The 20,265-nt window shown below is 46.0% G+C and overlaps 1 protein-coding gene across 1 annotated transcript; it reads right to left on the bottom strand.

The window, feature by feature from the left end:
* Positions 1-2,500: 2,500 nt before the first annotated feature.
* Positions 2,501-19,370, bottom strand: TELO2 (telomere maintenance 2). The gene is made up of 17 exons (XM_029285112.1): positions 19,039-19,370; positions 18,640-18,920; positions 17,771-17,839; positions 16,989-17,136; positions 15,328-15,430; positions 14,613-14,681; positions 13,757-13,898; positions 11,979-12,115; positions 10,708-10,796; positions 9,146-9,256; positions 8,583-8,671; positions 7,117-7,208; positions 5,949-6,065; positions 4,640-4,711; positions 4,197-4,361; positions 3,042-3,133; positions 2,501-2,636 (listed from the first exon to the last, which is right to left on the bottom strand). Exons 1-17 carry the CDS (start codon positions 19,368-19,370, stop codon positions 2,501-2,503), a joined length of 2,244 nt encoding a protein of 747 aa, XP_029140945.1.
* Positions 19,371-20,265: the final 895 nt, after the last annotated feature.

The following is a 20,265-nucleotide window of genomic DNA, read 5'->3' as shown; positions in this document are numbered from 1 at the left end:
CGGTGGACTTCTACTTTTCATCGCCCAGAGATGCCTTTTTAAAATTTTAATTTACTTTAAATAAAGTAAGTCTGCAATAAGAACCTCCAAACAGCCATCCACAACCTCAGCGCAGTTTCTCCAGTTATGAAAAGAAATATGCCTTCCTTTGTATGATGGGGCATAAATAATCCTTGGAAATATACACCAAAATACAAAAAAGAAAACCCCACATATTACACAGCACTGAATCCAATTCTTTTCTCCCCCGCCCCAGAGATCAAAATATGGGGAACTGAATTCCCCACAATTGTAACACTTAAAAACAAGGAGAGTTTTCTGCAATTTTGAGGGAGGAAACACGTGGAGAATTTTACAGTGTATTCCCTGAATCTTTAAAGAAAATACAAAAAAAAATATCCCTTTTCAGGTTAAACTCCAGTTCAGCCCACGTGCATGAGATGGCCTCACCTCCTTTACTTCATTGCTACAAGAGGATGTTGGCTTGCTCGCTCAATCTTGGCTTACAGGCCATATCTAAGGCAGCTGAAGCTTGGCCAGGCATTGGTGCTTTGAATGCTATACAGAAAACCTAAGAGAAATCACGACGATTGAAGTCTCCTTATTCTCCACCACCAGGACGCAGAGGCCACCACAAAAGCATCCTAAACTGCTCAAGTTCTGACCCAAGACAGGAGATTTGGAGGCAGGAGCAACTCTCTGTGTGTGTCTGTGTCTGTCTGTCTGTGTGTGTGCGTGTGTGTGCGTGCAGCCTGGCATCTTTGTTTCTGATCCGCTTGCAAAATGGAAATCAGGATATGAGACGAAAGAAGTCCAAAAAACGGTGAGGATATCCTGTGCGCAGAAGTCGAGCGTTCGACTCCGGCACCGGGTCAGGCTGGGTACATGACTCACTCCCACGGCCTTGCTCTCTTGCTAAAGTGGCAGGAGATTTGGAGAACGGGGGCTAAGTGTGCATTAAAGACCATCATCCACAAGGGCCCCAAATACGCCAAAGTGCTAAACAAATTAATATATATATATGTCTTTGATAATTTTGAATATTGGAATCCCAGGTATGGACATTTAAAGTCAATCAGATAAAAATAAAGCACTCTGGGATGTAAGGTAAAAGGCTTTTTTTTTTATTAATTGCTGAGCTTTCGTTAACAACCTGTTAACATCATCAGAGCAAAGGGCTAAATGAGAAGGGGGGGAGTAAGCGCAGAAATTTACATAACAGTTCTATAACTGTTATGTAAATTTATGCTCAACTGAAAGGCAAATTCGCTCTGCTCTCTTTTCTGCCTCTATCCGTTTCTCTTGCAGTCTGGAAGCTCCTGTGAGTAACTTAGTTTACTTCTTTCCCATTTTAGTTGGCACTGAACGGTTGCAGCGTTGTTCTAACACACTGACGAACAAAAACGTTCGTCTTCCATCTTGGCTACGTAACAGAATAACAGACTTGGAAGGGACCTTGGAAGTCTTCTAGAACAGGGGTCCCCAACCCCTGGGCTGTGGACCAGCACCGGTCCACACCCCGCCGGGAACCGGGCCGTGCAAGCGAGTGAAGCCCCTTCCATGCACGCTCCCCCCCCCAGGCCTCAGAAAAAACACCCCCATGGAACCGGTCCGGGGTCCTCAAAAGATTGGGGGGGCCGCTGTTCTAATCCAACCCCGTATCCATGCAGGAGACCCTATTTATGAATCTCACCCCACCCTCGAGACCAAACAGTACCACCCAGATCATCTAATGCCCCATTTTTGCCCCGGGTCCTGACTGGCACCAGGCGACTCTTTGCTCCTTTTATTTATTTTATTTATTTATTATTCGAATTTATATCCCGCCCTTCATCTTGCGGACTCAGGGCGGCTGACAATCGATTAAAAACACCAATAACAATTACAAAATTAAAATTAATTAAAATGAAATATTTAAATTGTCTGATTAAAAAGTAATTAAAAACCCCTCTAAAAACCCCTCTTAAAAATTATCCTAGGCCAGTCCCGCTTGTTGGAACAGCCATGTCTTGAGGGCGCGGCGGAAGGAAGGGAGATCAGGGATCACCCTGATCTCTGGGGGCAGCTCATTCCAGAGGGTGGGAGCTCCCACAGAGAAGGCCCTCCCCCTTGGGGTCGCCAGCCGNTCCTAGAGGAGATCAACCCCGACTGCTCTTTAGAAGGCCAGATCCTGAAGTTGAAACTCAAGTACTTTGGCCACCTAATGAGAAGGAAGGACTCACTGGAGAAGAGCCTGATGCTGGGAAAGATGGAGGGCAAGAGAAGAAGGGGACGACAGAGAAGGAGGTGGCTGGATGGAGTCCCTGAAGCAGTAGGCGTGAGCTTCAATGGACTCCAGAAGATGATAGGGGACAGGAAGGCCTGGAGGAACATTGTCCATGGGGTCGCGATGGGTCGGACACGACTTCGCAACTAACAACAACAAAGTTGAGGCCGTGCCCACCCTCTGAGGGTTCCCATGCCCCCCAATGGCAAAGGAAGCAGAGCCCACGAAGGGCTTTCAAAGCCCACGAGGGAAGCTCTCCATTCTTCTCACCGCAGCATTGACAGCAAAATACATGAGAATCGCCAGCGTGTGCACCAGTCGACCTAGCACCAGGTGATCGTCCCCCAAAAGGTCAAAGGTGGTCAGAGGCCTGGAAGGCAGAGAAAAAGCAAATGTTTTGATTGGGTTAGCAAGCCACGGGCTGGGCAACAGTTCCCCTTGCGGTTCACTTCGAATTAATTGTTTGAAGCTCAACATAATGCAGCAGAGGTGAGGAACTATGGGCCCTTTATGACTGGCGGACTTCAACTCCCAGAATTCCCGAGCCAGCGTGGTAATAGGCTATGGCAATCACACAATTTCTTGCGTGGGATTTGCAAGGGTTGTGCGATGCTTCAGAATAACAGAAGGACGCACACACACAGTTCTGGCTCGCGGCCCATTAAAGCAGTTGCAGATCTTCCCTAGATTGTATGTGATCTGCAGCTCATTAAAGCAGCTGCATCCCTAAAAGGAAATCTGTTCCCAAAGGACCTGAAGATTGAGGGGGTCTCACCTGTCAAAGTTCCGAAGAAGTGGGAAGAAGAAATGGCCAGCAACTGGAGTAAACTGGTTAGGGGTGCCCAATTGTTCTGCTTGGGACCGACCCTGTTTCAGACAAAGAATAAGGGTTGGATACGAGGCAGCAGGAGACACTTTGACGATGTGACATCTTGAGTTTTCCCTCCCAAAATAGAGCCATGGAAGAGTTTTGTTGCTTGCAAGAGATTGTTTTGTATTCGGTCCATGCCCTATAAGCATGGGAAACAGGAAAGAGGTTGAAAAACCCATATTTCTTTTTTCAGATCCATTTGTAAAGCTGCCCATCTCAACAATTTACTCTGGGTGGTGAACAGTAGCAAATAGAATAAACACAAATATATCCTGAGTACAAAAAAAACAAAATACGCAGCAGCCAAGGAAAATAATACGTAAACAGCACTAAGGGAAGGGTCCTTTTTGGTGGCCCCAAGCCAGGCCCCGAACCAGGTCTTTAGGGCTCTACACAAGGTCAGGGGCTAACCCTTAGGGAAGGGTTAAATTCTCCCTCCAGCATATCCCCTTACCTTCTCCTTCCCTACTACTATCAAACATTCTCACTGAATGAAAGGAACTGTGGCTGAAACAGTGTCGGGCCCAAGCCCCAAAATAGCCCAATGAAATCCAATCAAGTTCAACCCTTTATTTGCTTACGCCTAATAGACAGAATCTTGCCAGATTAAAGCTATGGCCTTCTAACCTAATGGATGTATCCGGAGAGATTCTAGGGTATGGCTACCCTAAGCCTCTTCCTCCTTCCCCCATTTAGTCTGGGACTGTCCAATCTCTTGTTTTGGCCTTTTCTCTGGAATGTGTTGCCTCGGGAAACTGTGGAGCTGCTCAGATTCCCCCCCCCTTTCTCCAGGTCTGCATTTCATCCCATGGGGAATGGGTTGGAAGTAGAGAGAAGCACGACGGTCTTCTACAAGGTAGGACTTCAGAATAAACAGAGATGATCCTCCAACAGAGTAAGCACCACCCATCGGTTGCGTTTTGACTCCAGTGCCGTTTCTGGGGGCTTCAGCCCTGCTGAACGGAGGCCAAGTGGTTCACCCTGGGCAGTTGTGGGAAGCCGAAGAGATCGCTGAAGGTAAAAAGGTCTCGTTAAACTGGGTGGATTTTCCTGGCCCACCTTTGCAAATCTCCGAGTCTTGCTTCTGATCCTCTCATCCACCACTTTCTTCCAGTCTGGAGAAGAAGCGTCATGAGAGATGATTTGGATACTGGGACGACTGGCATTTGGCTTTGAGGGAGATGAAGCTGGCCGAGACAGTTCCTGGGCAGACACAGCCAGCACCTGGATGGAGAAACCAGAGGCCGTGAGGTGGAAAGATCCCTACGACAAGCATCTTAAAGCTGCCAGGGTTGAGAAAGACTGACTCAAACTATCCCTGGCAGGCAGTTTTATCAGTCTCTTCTTTGCAATCTTCAAAAATTGAGAACTCGCCACCTCCATAGGTAGACCTTTCCCTTACTGTACAGATCTTCCCGTCAGACATTTTACTCCCCCTTCTATTTAAATGACATTTAAAGTAACTCCGACTTAAATAGTTTCTGCAAGCAGGAGTCACCCACATCCAGGATGTCCATACGTTGACGTAGACTGTAATTCAGGGAGTAGAATTCTGACGTTAGATAATTGGCCACCTAGAAAACAAGGAGACGAGCATTTGGTTCAGATGTTTTTCATGACTTTCGCGTTTTTCCAACTTTCCCTTTATTTATTTTCACGAGTGGCAAGGTAGGTACAAAAGAGAGGGCAAAGTATTCCGGTAGCAACCCTAAAGATGCTTTTGTGTCATGGATCTTGGAAGTCTTTGCTCCTTCCTAGAATGAACTAATGAGCTCTACCCTTCTAGCACTGACTTTCTACTGCTCTGGAGTGTAGGAAGAGGAACCCTATACCAGGGCTTTTCAACCTTTTCACCCATTGTACCACTTTTAGGATATGGCGACATCCGAGTACCACCAGTCGCCTATCAAGGGGTCAAAAACTTGATGACCAAAAAAGGAAAAAAGTGATAAAGTACAGGTAGTCCTCGACTTACAGCAGTTCGCTTAGTGACTGTTCAAAGTTACAATGGCACTGAAAAAAGTGCCCCCCAAGCCACAGCCGAGCAAGACACCTGCCTGCTTGCCCAGCGGTGCTCTTCCTCCTGTCCGAGGTTTTCATTGTTGTGAGCATTTCTGTTGAGGATTGGCAGCGGGGGTGGGGTGGGGGGTGTTTGGTTTTTATTCCCCCCCCCCGTCTGCTGGGTGGTTGCAGCAGGTTTTGGTCACTTCACATGACCCTGGGACACTGTGACCGTCATAAATATGAATCAGTTGCCATGCATCTGAATGTAAATCACAAGACCCTGGAGATGCTGCAACATTCCAGCTGATCGGCGCTTCTTCTGGGCTCAGCAGAAGCATCAGGATCAGTGCTGCTTTCCAGCTGATTGGTGCTTCTTCAGGGATCAGCAGAAGCACCAGGATCAGTGCCAAGCTCCAGTTGGAGCTGGCACTGATCCTGGCACTTCCGCTGAGCCCTGACAGCCCTGCAGCTCCAGCCATCTCTCGCTCAGGCTTGTGTGGTGCTGCCACCGGTTCAGCTCATTCCCCTCCCCTGCTACCACTTTTCTAGGATCGTCGCGTACCACCTGCCAGGTGCCAATGTACCACAGGTGGTACCCGTACCACTGGTTGAAAAGCCCTGCCCTATACCCCTCCAGATGTTGAACTGAACTTCCTTGTGTGAAGTAAGCTAGCTGAGTTTTCCACAACCCACACAGAAAACCCAGAATTCTCCACTCTTTTCCCCAACTCCGTAGCTAACCTCGCTAACGGCCCTTGCCTACAAGGTTGTGAATTGTTTCACCCAACAGTCAATACAAGGACTTACTCGGATGGGGTCTGCGACAGTCACAGCCACCAAGGCACCTTGTCGAAGTCCTACGAACCCTTCAATGTAGCTCTTCTCCTCCAAGTGGAGCAAGACTTTTGCCAGTTCCACACTCATCTGTGCAAAAGGAACACAACCCAGAGGCAACCCTGAGTTTACTAGGGAAGGTACCCCTCCAAATTCAGTTTTTAATTCAGGGTAAAATTCATAACCCTGAATTTGCTATCGAATGCTGGGTGGCGGAAGTCAACTTTACGCCGTTTTGCTGAGTCTAGAGTACGTTGCAATCTGAAAAAACAGCAACTCCTCCTTTCAACGTTATTACCTCACTTACATTCTACAAAGCAAATTCAGAAGCCTGTTCTAAAGCCATTATTTCAGTCGTCAAGGAGCATGTGCAAATTCCAAAAGAGCAAAGAACCAGACATGGTGAATAAACCATGATTTATCCTCCAGATAGGTATACAGGCTTCAGACTCCTTCCCACACTCCAAAGAAAGGAAGGAGTCCCCCCCCTTTTTTTTTTTACCTTAACCACCCTTTGGCTTAATCCTCAAACCTACATTTTAACTCAGTTGGTTTGAAATGAGGTTAGTTTGCTGGGTTGAACCAAACAGTAAGTTATGGTTAATGAAGTAGTGTGTGGGGGGGGAAGAATCCGATTCCCATTTTGGCACCTTGAGACTCACTTTACACATTGCTTCTCCACCTGCATAAGCCACAGTTTATTAGGCAGTCTGAAGGGAGTCAAGGTCTTGAAAAGGGTTTCATTAAAAGAGTGAACAAGAAGTATTATCTTAACTTGTATATGTTATCTTAACTTGTATAGATTCATTTCCCCCCTTCTCTTCAATCGTGTCTCATAGGCCGCCAGGACAAGTCCTTGAATTATTCTTAGTGAGATATCAGAAGTGGTTTACCATTGCTTCCATCCTAGGGCTGGAAGAGAGTGACTAGCCTAAGGTCACCCAGCTGGCTTTGTGCCTAAAGCGGGACTAGAACTCACAGCTTCCCAGTCTCTAGCCTGATGTCTTAACCACGACACCAAACTGGTTCTCTTCGCGTTATTAACTATCGCTATAAAACCATGAAATCCCTAATGCCTACAATCCCAGCTGGCTAATTCCAAATCTGAATTGTGAGGCAAAGAGGTATAAGCCACATTTACCTCTTGTGCGGTGGCTGTGTCCCTCCGGATCAGAGTTTCCAGAACACCCACGGCGGCTTCGTATTTTTCCGCATCTTCGGGTCCGGTCAGAACTAAAGAAACAGAAGAGGACCGTGTGAAAATGCGGAGAAGGAGCTACAAGGACAATTGGTTCTGTCAAATTCCAGATAAAAAAACAAACAAATTGCTTATTTATCAGAAGAAACTTCCTACTGTCCTTACAGGATGGATGTAAGACAGAGTTCGCCCTCCGGCTTGCCATTTAAGCAGCACTGAAAAAGAATTAGCAAAGAGAGGGTGAAAAAGCAAACGAGTGTTTGTAATTGCAAAGTGCTTATAACGACCAGCTACATGGCCAAGAGCCTGTGGAACAAGGTAGTTTATTGAACATACACATCAGTGTTTCTCAACCATGGCAACTTTAAAATACATGGACTTCAATTCCCAGAATTCCCCAGCCAGCGTTTTAGAATTGCTAGAATTGGTTGAAAAACACTGGCATAAATAAAGAGACATATCTTGACTATGAGGCAGCAGTGGGCCGCAGCAGCCAGAAAAGCTAATACAATCCTGGGTTGTATAAACAGAGGCATAGAATCAAGATCACACAAAGTATTAGTGCTGCTTTATAAAAACCCTAGTAAGACCACACCTGGAATACTGCAGCCAATTTTGGTCACCGTATCACAAAAAAGTTTGGAAAAAAATCAGAGAAGAGCAACTAAGATGATCAAAGGCCTGGAGACTAAAACATACAAAGAACGGCTGCAGGACTTGGGTTTGGCCAGTCTAAAGAAAAGAAGAAATAGGGGAGACATGATAGAAGTCTTCCAGTATTTGAGGGGCTGCCACAAAGAAGAGGGGGTCACATTATTCTCCAAAGCACCAGAGGGCAGGACAAGAAACAATGGTTGGAAAGTGACCAAAGAGAGAAGCAACCTGGAATAAAGGAGAAACTTCCTAAAAGTGAGGACAATTAACCAGTGGAACAGCTTGCCTCCAGAATTCTTGGGCACTCCATCACTGGAGATTTTCAAGAAGAGGCTAGACAGTCACCTGTCTGAGATGGTATAGGTTCTCCTGCTTGAGCAGGGGGCTGGACTAGAAGACCTCCAAGGTCCCTTCCAGCTCTATTCTATTCTAATCCATATGATTCAAGGAAAGGAACCGCCATTCCCTGGTCCAGCTTCCTCAATTTGAGTGCTTTCCAATTCCCAGAATTCTGACCAACTCCGGATGGGGAATTCTGGGAACTGAAGTCCCTAATCTGGAAGGCACTGTGTCCACCCACTTTTTACGTTTCAGTGCAATGTCTGACTATGCAGATAAGGTTTATTCAGGTGATGACAAACCCAGCAAGTTGTAAACCGGTCCGTTTCCCCAAATTTGAGCCCTGAAGTGGACAGAGATAACAATTCTCTGGAGAAAAGGATCCCAGGGCCTCCAGTTCTTTCTTCTTCTCTTACTTTCAAAACAGTCCCTGATGTAGGTGGGGGCTCTTGTTTTCTTCAGCTCTTGATCCTGTGACATGTCATAAGGGACCAGGTCGTCATCGCTGCAAAAGAAATCCGGGAAAGGATATTCATCGCTGTGTCTCAATTCACCCACAAATAGCAAACATTATGCACTGGAACCCTGTTGTTTCTTAGCAGTAGAGTCCTTGACTTACAGCCCTTTGTTCAGGAACTGTTCTAAGTTACAACGGCACTGAAAACCGGCACTTACGACCGGTTTTCACACTTAACGACTGTTTTGGTCAAGTGATCAAAATTCAGGCGCTAGGCAACTGGCATGTACTTGCGACAGTTGCAGCATCCTGAGATCGTGTGATCACCAGCTGGCTCCTGACAAGCAAAGTCAATGGGGGAAGCAGGATTCCCTTAATGACTGTGTGATTCACTTAATAACTGCGGCAAAAAGGTTATAAAATGAGGCATAAGTCACTCAACATCTGCCTTGCTGAGCCATGGAAATTTGGGGCTCAATCGTGGTCATAAGGGGAGGACTCCATGGATCATTTTTAGCCCACCTATCCAGTTCGGAATCAACTCCCTTTTCTGGGTCTTCAGATGTATCCAAGTCTGGTGGGGTCACACTGGAATGTAGATCTGTGCTGGCTGTCCTGTTGGGTCTGCTGTCCCTATAACAGGAAAAAGGGATTGCAATTTTTAATTTTTTGTATTCTTTTGTTTAACAAATATAGACACGGCCCATCTTCATATCTGAGGGTTTACGTGCTTAGCCTAGAATTCTCTTCATGTGGTGGCTGGTTAAGCTTTTAAGATGTTCGAGATGTCATAAGATCGTTCAAGAGGGTGGTGTAGCTGATTCTGCCCTTGGTTTGATTTTCACAAGACTTTTATGGCTGGGCTGGGCTGGGACCTCCAGTCCCAAACCAACTAAATGCTTGGTTTTCTCTATCATCTCTTAAATGCAATTAAGTCGCTTACTTTATAAGGCAGTGATGGCGAACCTTTTAGAGACCGAGTGCCCAAACTGCAACCCAAAACCCACTTATGCATCGTCGAGTGCCGGGTGGGTGTGGCCCATTGGGTGGGTGTGGCCCATTGGGTGGGCATGGCTGCAGTGGTAACGGCAGACTGGGTGGGACTAAAAAGTTCAATTAATCAATTCCAACTTTGCAAGATCTTTTTTTTCCCCCGCGAAAAGTTGAAATTGACTGATTGAACCTTTTTTTTTTTTTTTGCACATGGCGGCGGAGGCCTAAAGCGAAAAGGTTTTATAAAACCCAGCTGAAGGCCTAGGACTGGGGCGACGGCGCGCGTGCCCACAGAGAGGGCTCTGAGTGCCGCCTCTGGCACCCGTGCCATAGGTTCGCCACCACTGTTATAAGGGATGTTCCAAGCAGGTGATGGTGATCACAACTCCAGTTAAGTATCTTCATTATAAACTGGCCACAAAATACTATTCAAGAATGCAAAAGTATTCTCCTAAAATGCCAGATGCTTCACCGGGCACTACAAAGACCGTGATGTACAATGACAGGCAACTGGTCTGACATGGCAAGTTAGAAATGGAGTTTAACCACTGAAAGGATCCTTAAATTTGGGGAAGCAATACAACACACCTACGGCCATTTAATCTGCTTTTCTTCTGCGCAAAGCACTTTCCAATGCAGTGTGGCTTATTAGTTTAGACCAGGGGTCTTCAACCTTGGCCCTTTGATGACTTGTGGACTTCAACTCCCAGAATTCCTCAGCCAGGCACATGCGTGCCTGGCTGAGGAATTCTGGGAGTTGAAGTCCACAAGTCATCAAAGGGCCAAGGTTGAAGACCCCTGGTTTAGGCTATTTCTGGGTTTGGAAGCTAAGCAGGGTTAGGCTTGGTTACTCTGTGGATGGGAGACAAAAAGGAAACCCCCAATCAAGACTAGGAGTCCAAAAACGATCTCAGAAGGCAGTGACAGCATGCCACTTCTGTATCTTCACTAAGCAACTCTAGGGACAGGTTCACGAAGTCATCAGGACTCAGGTTGACAATAGGGAACCTTTACTCCTTGCTAAGCCAAAGTCACCAGGATAAGAAAACATCATCTGAACCACCACCACCCCAAATGAAGCTAAACCTTACCCAGGGTTGGGGGGCTCAGTGTCCGACGTCTCTTCCAGTCTCTGAGTCAGCAAGGATTTCAGTTCTTTAATCTCATCGTCTTCTTCATACTGAAACGTTGAACATGTGAACAAATCAAATCGGTTAAGGAGATTAGCATCCGGGTTAATTTCTGGAAAAAGGATCAGCACAAGTCCTAATTCAGGAACCTGGGCTTTTGTTTTTATTATTTCTTAAAGTTGGAAGGGACCTTGGAGGTCATCTAGTCCAACCCCCTGCTCAGGCAGGAAACCCTATACCATTTCGGACAAATGGCTGTCCAGTCTCTTCTTAAAAACTTCCAGTGTTGGAGCATTCACAGCTTCTGGAGGCAGGTTGTTCCACTGGTTAATTGTTCTAACTGTTAGGAAGTTTCTCCTTAGTTCTAGGTTGCTTCTCTCCTTGATTAGTTTCCACCCGTTGCTTCTTGTCCTGCCTTCAGGCGCTTTGGAGAGTAGCTTGACTCCCTCTTCTTTGGGGCAGCCCCTGAGTTATTGGAAGACTGCTATCATGTCCCCCCTCGTCCTTCTCTTCATTAAACTAGACATACCCAATTCCAGCAACTGTTCCTTATATGTTTTAGCCTCCAGTCCCCTAATCATCTTTGTTGCTCTTCTCTGCACTCTTTCTAGAGTCTCAGCATCTTTTTTACATTGTGGTGACCAAAACTGGATGCAGTATTCCAAGTGTGGCCTTACCAAGGCATTGTAAAGTGGTATTAACACTTCCCATGATCTTGATTCTATCCCTCTGTTAATGCAGCCCAGCACTGTGTTGGCCTTTTTGGCAGCTGCAGCACACGGCTGGCTCATATTTAAGGGATTGTCCACTAGGAGAAAGTGGCTGCTGAGCACGCAGCCGAAAGATTATATCTCTAAAGTTCAGTTTTGAAAAAAAAAAAAGCCGTAGTTATAATCAAGGAGTATCTGCCCTGCCACAGTCTGATCCTGGCTTAACCTAATCAATCAGTTTCCCAGCTTCAGATACAACAGGGAACTGTCATTTGTTTAAAAGTGGAAGGCAAGTTTTTGATTTTGGTCAGGAGACCCAGCACACAGCCCCAGTTCACAGCTGACTCATGGCTTCTCAGGGCCTCCAACCCAGCCAGAAATCCCTCAACGACGTCCGTGGAAAGATCTAGAAGCAGAGAGAAAAAAACGCTTTCCTTCCCACGCATTTAAGATTAGGATTTTTTTTTCTTAGCGTGCTGTTTTTGCAACAAAGCCCACGGCAAAATCGTTCTAGCTGCTTGCCTGAAACACCAAGGCGGGCCCTTCCGGCGTTATCCGGGCGCTGACCCCTTCTGCTACGGCCATGCCCATCCGACGGATCCGGGGCAAATTACTGTCCAGGTGGCACTTCATTCCCTCCATCAGGCTGGTTAGTAGCTCTGGAAAGACAAACCAGAAGCAATGGAGCAAGTTCGTCCTGAAATGCAGGGCATTCCCTTGATCAGGCCAGATCAACGTGTCCATAAAACATCTGAGAATCTCCACAGACGCTGAGCCGTGCACGTGGGGATGAACTCCCTTCGAATGGTGAAAGAGTACAAATGGATTTCCAGAAATCATTGCAGACTGCAGGAACCATTTGTGCTTCAGTTTGAGATGCAGATAACAGACTCATCCCCAACAGCCTGTATGCCTGTCCTCAACAGTGAAGGGACACAGGGCAGAAAACATCCTGCAGCCAAGGCCCCCACCCATTTGCACCACTCAGGTGACCCTGAGGACACAGGTAAACCTCCAAGTGGCCTCAACGGCTCTCTGAAAGAATGCAAAGGACCAGCGGTCTGCAAGGAGTATAAATCCTTCCATGTCCCACCCTCCAGTCCGAGCTGAAGAAGCTTCTGGGACGAGAAGCGAAACGTCTTCAAAGAAAAACAAAAAAGTCCAGTTGCCTCCTGAAAAAAGCAACTTTGGATCTGAGTACGAGTTTCGGCACCTCCCACCAGGTGCTTGCTTTTTGGACCGTCTCCCCACCCGTTCTCTAAGGCAGGGCTTTTCAACCTTTTCACCCATTGTACCACTTTTAGGATATGGCAACATCCGAGTACCATCAGTCGCCTAGCAAGGTGTCAAAAACTTGATGACCCAAAAAAAAAAAAAAAAGGAAAAAAGTGATAAAGTAACAGGTAGTCCTCCACTTACAACAGTTCGCTTAGTGATTGTTCGAAGTTACAATGGCACTGAAAAAAGTGTCCCCCAAGCCACAGCCGAGCAAGACACCTGCCTGCTTGCCCAGCGGCGCTCTTCCTCCTGTCCGAGGTTTTCATTGTTGTGAGCATTTCTGTTGAGGATTGGCAGCGGGGGTGGGGTGGGGTGTTTGGTTTTTATTCCCCCTGTCTGCTGGGTGGTTACAGCTGGTTTTGGTCACTTCTCATGACCCTGGGACACTGTGACCGTCATAAATATGAATCGGTTGCCAAGCATCTGAATGAAAATCACAAGACCCTGGAGAGGCTACAACATTCCAGCTGATCGGCGCTTCTTCTGGGCTCAGCAGAAGCACCAGGATCAGTGCTGCTTTCCAGCTGATTGCTGCTTCTTCAGGGCTCAGCAGAAGCGCCAGGATCAGCGACGAGCTCCAGGTGGAGCCTGGCACTGATCCTGGCGCTTCCACTGAGCCCTGACACCCCCGAAGCGCTGATCAGCTGGAGCCTGGCTCTGATCCTGGTGCTTCCGCTGAGCCCTGACAGCCCTGCAGCTCCAGCCATCTCTCGCTCAGGCTTGTGCGGTGCTGCCACCGGTTCAGCTCATTCCCCTCCCCCGCTACCACTTTTCTAGGATGGTCGCATACCACCTGCCAGGTGCCACTGTACCACAGGTGGTACCCGTACCACTGGTTGAAAAGCCCTGCTCTAATGCCTCCTACTCACATTTTGGCTAAAGAAGTTGGGGAGGGAAGAAGGGAAGGATTGAGAAGAATGGGGTGCCGATGGCTGTAATAAGGAAGCTGAAGACCTGAGACCAGAGAAAGGAACCAATTCTGCCCCATCCTCTCTCCAAAGTCACCTTCTGCCTCTTTTTACCTTGTCGGTTGGCTGAGATTTCTTCTTCTTTCAGGTGAGCGAGACAGAGGACGATGGCCTTGCTAATGTACAGCTGCTGCTCGGCTGGGGAGTGTTTCACGGCGCTGCTGCTGCTCCAGGTCTCCAGCAGTTCTCTCAGGATCTGCACCAGAAGCTCAGCATCAGATCGGAGTGGGCTTTCCGTTCTGTCCCCTCCCTTCCCCTCCCACCTCATCACTTTGGGCCAGAAGGAAGAGACTCAGGGTCGTTTCCTGCGGAAGATGCTGGACTGGCCCCCACGGAAGCCCAGATTCAAGTCCACCACGATCAACTTTGGGTCACTCCTGTTCTGTCAACCCAACCTACCTTATAGGGTGGTTCTTACAGAGCAAGGAGTGATCTATCAATTTATAGAAATGTATTCAGACGTGGGAAGGGGGAGCGCCTTGAAAAGCCACCGTAGTGAAGCAGGGAAGGGGCTGGACCAAGAGTAACGAGACTCGGGTTCAAGTCCAACATCAGCCACGGAAGCTCCCAGGGTGATTTTTGATCGCTTCGAGCCCAACCTACTCAAGAAGGTGGCGGTTGCAGAAAAAAAATAACAGGAAGAGTCTTCATTTTAAACAACCAACTTCTTTTACCCTTTTCACTGAGCAGTGTGAATCCAAGCATCTGATGGCCAGATTGGGCAATTTGTCTCTGGATTAACGCCTACATCCGTTCTGATGCTGCACACACCCCTGCCTCCATCTACCTCTCTCCAACAGAGAGAAGCACAACCCGTAGACCTTGAAATGACCACAAGGATTGCGTCATTCAACCCCCTTCTGGGTGTAGCAGGGCCACCGATGAACCCATCCGTTAATACACTGCTTACTTTGGTCAGTAAGGAACGCCGTGTGGTGTCCAGGGCAAGGTAGCCGAGGAGAGTCTGCAGCACCTTGGTCTGGAATAAAATCAGAGAGTCGACACGCTGTCAAATTAGCAATCAAAGCACTGCTAGCAGGATGGAAGATGCATGGAAGTAACAATTAGAAGTAACCCTCAACTTACCACACATTTAGTGAGTGTTGAAGTTATAACAGCACTGAAAAAGTGATTTACGACCGGGCACAGCATCCCCACGGACACGTGATTAAAATTTGGCAGCTTGGCAAAGGGCATGTGTTTATGATGGTTGCACAGCATCCTGGGGTCATGTGACCACCATTTGTGATCTTCCCAGCTGGCTTCTGGCAAGCAAAGCCAATGGGGGAAGCTGGATTCGCTTAATGACCGTGTGGTTCACTTAACGCAGAGATTCATTTAACAGCAATGGCAAAAAAAAAAAAAATCAGGTTGTAAAATCAGGCACAACTCGCTGAATTAGTCCCAAATGTGGTCGTAAGTTGAGGACTACCTGTTATCACAGAGACTTCTGATAAGGGAACTAAATCTGGTGACCAAGCACTCCCTTTATAACGGGATTTGTAAACTTGACTGTCATGTTTTAATTCTGGCTTGGAAAGGACGAAGACCTCCGTCTTTTCAAAAGTGGGGAACTCCATCCCATCTCACCCACCTCCTTAATGCCCCCCCCCAGAGAAACTCACCGGAAAGCTGTACTGAAGCAGCAACATCTTTTGTGTAATCACAAACTGGGCCTTCTTGTTTTTCACCACCAAATTCCCCAGCAATCGCGACAACACAGCCGGCCTAGCAAGGCAAACGCGCAACGATCAAATTCAGTGATGTTAACACTGGGCTCTTCTTATCGCTTTTGTGTTCTGTGCTTCACTAATCAAGAAAGATTTCAGAAAGTGCACGGTGCCGTAAGAACATAAAACCTATTCCGGAATGATTGGAGAATGATCCACACAATCTATCTCACGTAAAACAAACATGTTCCTCTTTTTCCATGACGCACGCTCCAGTAGGTAGCTGCAAGGTGATTGGGGTTTTCCTTGGCATAATATGTGAACTGAGACACACACAATGACCAGCAGCCAGCAAAACCGAAGAGCAGTGAAACTTTACTGTTGTGTTTTCTTGCTAATAGTCTTCAAAACTAAGCCGCTAGATTTTGGAGCAGATGTGGGTTTTATCCACCTTTATTATTCTATAAGTAACTCAAGGCAATGAACATACCTAAAACTGCCTCTTCCACCTGTTTTCCACAATATGGAAACCTTGGGAAATGAGTTGGACTGAGAGAAAGGAACTGGCCCAAAGTCACTAGCATGGCATTTATTCTTAAGGCAAGGCTAGAACTCACAGTCTCCTGGTTTCTCAGCCAGCACCTTCACCGTTAGACCAAACCGGCTTTCAGACACAGTATTGCCCCATGACTAATTTTAATGCCATGGTTCCGACAGATGAAACTCTTCAAAGAACTTCGAGGCATTGTTTACCTTAAAGAATCTTTATGGGAGTAGCACAGCTTCGGCGCTAACATAGTTGAAGCCAAAAACTGGATTCCCCTCCCCTGAGCACATAGTTTCAAAGCACAATTCCCTCCTTCAATTAACCGTCATAAATCACATTCTCCAGTTAGTTTGAAATGCAGGCTTTCCCTCCTTTTCTGCTACCCCGCCAATTCTTATCCTCTCTTATTTCAAGCTCTGAATTCACACACTAGTACAGTATTGTTATGTCGAACTAACTCCCACCACATTCCGCCTCTTCCCTCAGCATCATCTAATTCAGTGTTTCTCAACCTTGACAATTTTAAGGCATGTGGACTTCAACTCCCAGAATTCCACAGCCAGCAATGCTGGCTGTGGAATTCTGGGAGTTGAAGTCCACATGTCTTAAAATTGTCAAGGTTGAGAAACACTGATCTAATTCTAAGAGTAAAGCATAAGAAAGAACATCTTCATATCTTGTCAAAGCAAGAACATCCAAGGTTAGCAGCGTTGAGATTTAACTTGCAGCAGAACTGTCTCTTGATGGTTGCTACCGTTTCCCCCTGAAAATAAGACCCAACCAGAAAATAAGCCCTAGCATGATTTTTCAGGATGCTCGTAATATAAGCGCCACCCCCAAAATAAGCCCCAGTTAAGATTGTCAGCCAGACGGACGCATTTAGTACCATATTTCCCTGAAAATAAGCCCTAACTGGAAAATAAGCCCTAAATGCATCTTTTGGAGCAAAAATTAATATAAGACCCGGTCTTATTTTCAGGGAAACACAGTAGGTCCAGGTGCTGCTGCAACAAAAAAAAAGGAGAAAGGTTCATGTGTCAGGGCACCACCTTCTCCCACTATATCTTACCCTGGGACTGCCTGGACCAAGCCACAGACTACTGCTTCCATCCAGCGATCCGGCACGCTCTCAAATAGTCGCCAACAGATTCTCTGCCAGATGCAATCAGACTGAGTACGACCGGTTAGGTGAGGCACCAACACGCTCAAGATTTCTTCTGCGTTAAGAAACAGCAAAATCATTGGAAAAAGCAGACCTGTATCGTCGACAGGGCTAATAAAACAAGCTGTCCTTGCTCCTTTTCGGAAGGTAGGTTTTAAAAAAGTTGTCCAGTCCAAAAAAAGCAACCCAGCGTGCTTTGATATTTTTGTTCCCATCCCGTTCGTGTTAGAGGCACTGTTTAAAGTGCTTCTGGGTTGAAAGGATTAACTGGTGACATCACTGTTGACTGGGGATGCCCGTTGAGGGCTCCTTTCACGTCCCCGTCAAGGAGCTGGAGCAAATGATGGGAGCTCACCCCATCCCACAGCAGCCCTCAGGTCTTGAATGTGAGCTTGCTAACCTCCAACCCAGCATCCTAACCACGTGAGCCATCACGCTCCACGAGACGTTTTCATTTGCACCACAGACTACAAGAAAATTAAGCACCCTCTCTTTCTTTCAATAACAATCTGCTACATATTTAAATTACTTCTTACATTTTGGCTTAGTTCAAATACTCAATCTTAAACCAGTAACATTTTGGAGAGAAAAAAAGAGCTTGTGGATGACAGGTAATCCTCCACTTACGTATTTCACTCAACCTCAGCGGCAGAAAAAGAACAATATCACATCGATAGTTATGTACTCACTTTGTCTTCCATGCACACAGACCTTTCCCAGCATTTGAGATACAAAGGAGATGGAACAATCCAAGCCATCTGGAAATACATAAAAGGACAACAGTGAAGGAATTGGTCAGATCCCGAAGGGGTTTCTATCCCAAAATCCTTTTCTTAATCAGTACTCAGTCTGCTTTAACTTTCTCCAAGCCAGCCAAAACACACTTGAAGATAAAAACAGAAACATTCTCAAAGTCAGTGATTCTCAACCTTAGCAACTTTAAAATGTGTGGACTTCAACTCCCAGAATTCTGGTGAGCATGCTGGCTGGGGAATTCTGGGAGTTGAAATCCACATATCTTAAAGCTGCCGAGGTTGAAAGACACCGGTCTAGGTAATGACAGACTGGACTGCCATTATTTCTTGTGGGAGTTTATGCCTGGAAGATCAAAGTTTGCCCACTTGTAGACTTTGGAGTAAATTCTATTTTCAAGGGCAGCATATAGAATTGTTTATATGAATTCTCTTAGAAGAAAAACACCTTACTGTTTTAAAAAATCATTTTCTCCTATAATTGTATTTATTTTTGTTCACACGTTCATTCACGCATCCTTACTTTTGCTCATACACCCATCCCTCTCTTTCAGCAATTCACAGCACAGTTTTTGCCTAATCATCCCCTAGACCAGGGGTAGGCAACCTTGGCTCTTTCATGACTCGTGGACTTCAACTCCCAGAATTCCTGAGCCAGCCTGACTCAGCTTGGAAACCTCTCCCTTTCCCCTCAGCGTGGCTGGCTCAGGAATTCTGGGAGTTGAAGTCCACGAGTCATAAAAGAGCCAAGGTTGCCTACCCCTGCCCTAGATATCTTAATTTGTTAGTCAAATCCTGTCTCTTACCTCGTAGTGAACCAGAAATTCTTTCCATCACCTGGACAATTTCCATGCCAAGCAATGGAAAATAATTTTGAGGGTAGAAGACTGGTCGGTTGTCTCCCTGGAGTTTGTTTCCTAAGTGATCAGGTAAACATACAACTTTGTTGAGAATCGTTTCGCGCAGAACTGGGGAACCAGTTTCTGTGTATTGCTTGCAGATTTCCCATATTAAAGCAGAGAGTCTCGATTTCTGTAAGAATTGCTCCAGGGTATCAACTGCTTTATTCAGACGAAAACTCGGCCTGCTGGGAGAAGTACCATAACATAACAACTTATTGACAACTTTTATTTGGGTAGCCCTCCAGGGGAAGACGGCAGCTTTTGATGCAATGATATAATTATAGAGAAAGAGATTGTACTTACTCTGCAGAAATTATAGCATCTAGTAGAACCATAAAAGATTGATCTGCTGGTCCATCCATGAAAAAGCTAGCCCACAGTTCTTTGGCTTCCTCTGATGGAAATTGTTCCGGCCAATCAGGACTCAGGTTGCTGAGCAGACACTGAACAAAGGCAGTAAAATGATGGCTGGTAAATTCTTCCTTCTGTTTTATGGAGGGTGGATTTTCAGATTGATCCAGATACCTCCCGATTGTCCACAAAGTCTTCTGGATCTGGGCACTATCTCTGGAAGAACATAGGGTGTCCATTGCTTCTTTAACTGTATGACGAACATCATGCAAGTTAGGATCCATTTTCTCCTGGTTGCTTCTGGAAAAAAACAACAACCCCGAAAAGTTTGATAAACCATTCAGAAGAGGATAGGAAGGCACTCTTTTTATTTATTTATTTAGAAAATTTATACTGCCGCCTATTCACACATGGTGACTCAAGGCGGCTTATACAGATATGAAACACTCTATATAAAAAGAATAAAAATAACAAGCATAAAAATAACAAAATAATAACCCACCCACACCCACCCCGGCGACAACACACTTTCAAACTAACCATTTAGTTTGAAAGGCAGGACAAGAAGCAACGGGTAGAAACTAAGCAAGGAGAGAAGCAAGCTAGAACTAAGGAGAAACTTCCTGACAGTGAGAACAATTAACCAGTGGAACAACCTGCCTCCAGAAGCGGTGAATGCTCCAACACTGGAAGTTTTTAAGAAGAGACTGGACAGCCATTTGTCCAAAATGGTATAGGGTTTCCTGCCTGAGCATGGGGTTGGACTGGATGACCTCCAAGGTCCCTTCCAACTTTACTACTACTACTACTACTACTACTACTACTATTATTATTATTATTATTATGGCTCTCTTTACTGTTCTCTAAGAAAAACAGGAACTCGTTCTGTACTATTAAGACAGGGGTCTTCAAACTTGGCCCTTTTATGATTTGTGGACTTCAATGCCCAGAATTATATGAATTATAATTATATGAATTCTTATTAATTATATTGCTTCTCTTAGAAGAAAAACACCTTACTGTTTTTAAAAATTCTTCTAAGAGAATTCATACAATTCTGAGGAATTCTGGGAGTTGAAGTCCACAAGTCATCAAAGGGCCAAGTTTGAAGACCCCCTGTATTGAGACAACGAAAGAGCTTCAGAATACATCAGAATACATCATTTATTCACCCGCCTG

Source organism: Protobothrops mucrosquamatus, unplaced genomic scaffold (genome assembly GCF_001527695.2).
Source record: "Protobothrops mucrosquamatus isolate PMUCROS unplaced genomic scaffold, P.Mucros_1.0 scaffold1298, whole genome shotgun sequence".
NCBI lineage: Eukaryota > Metazoa > Chordata > Lepidosauria > Squamata > Viperidae > Protobothrops > Protobothrops mucrosquamatus.
This window is presented reverse-complemented; position numbering and strand designations above follow the sequence as displayed.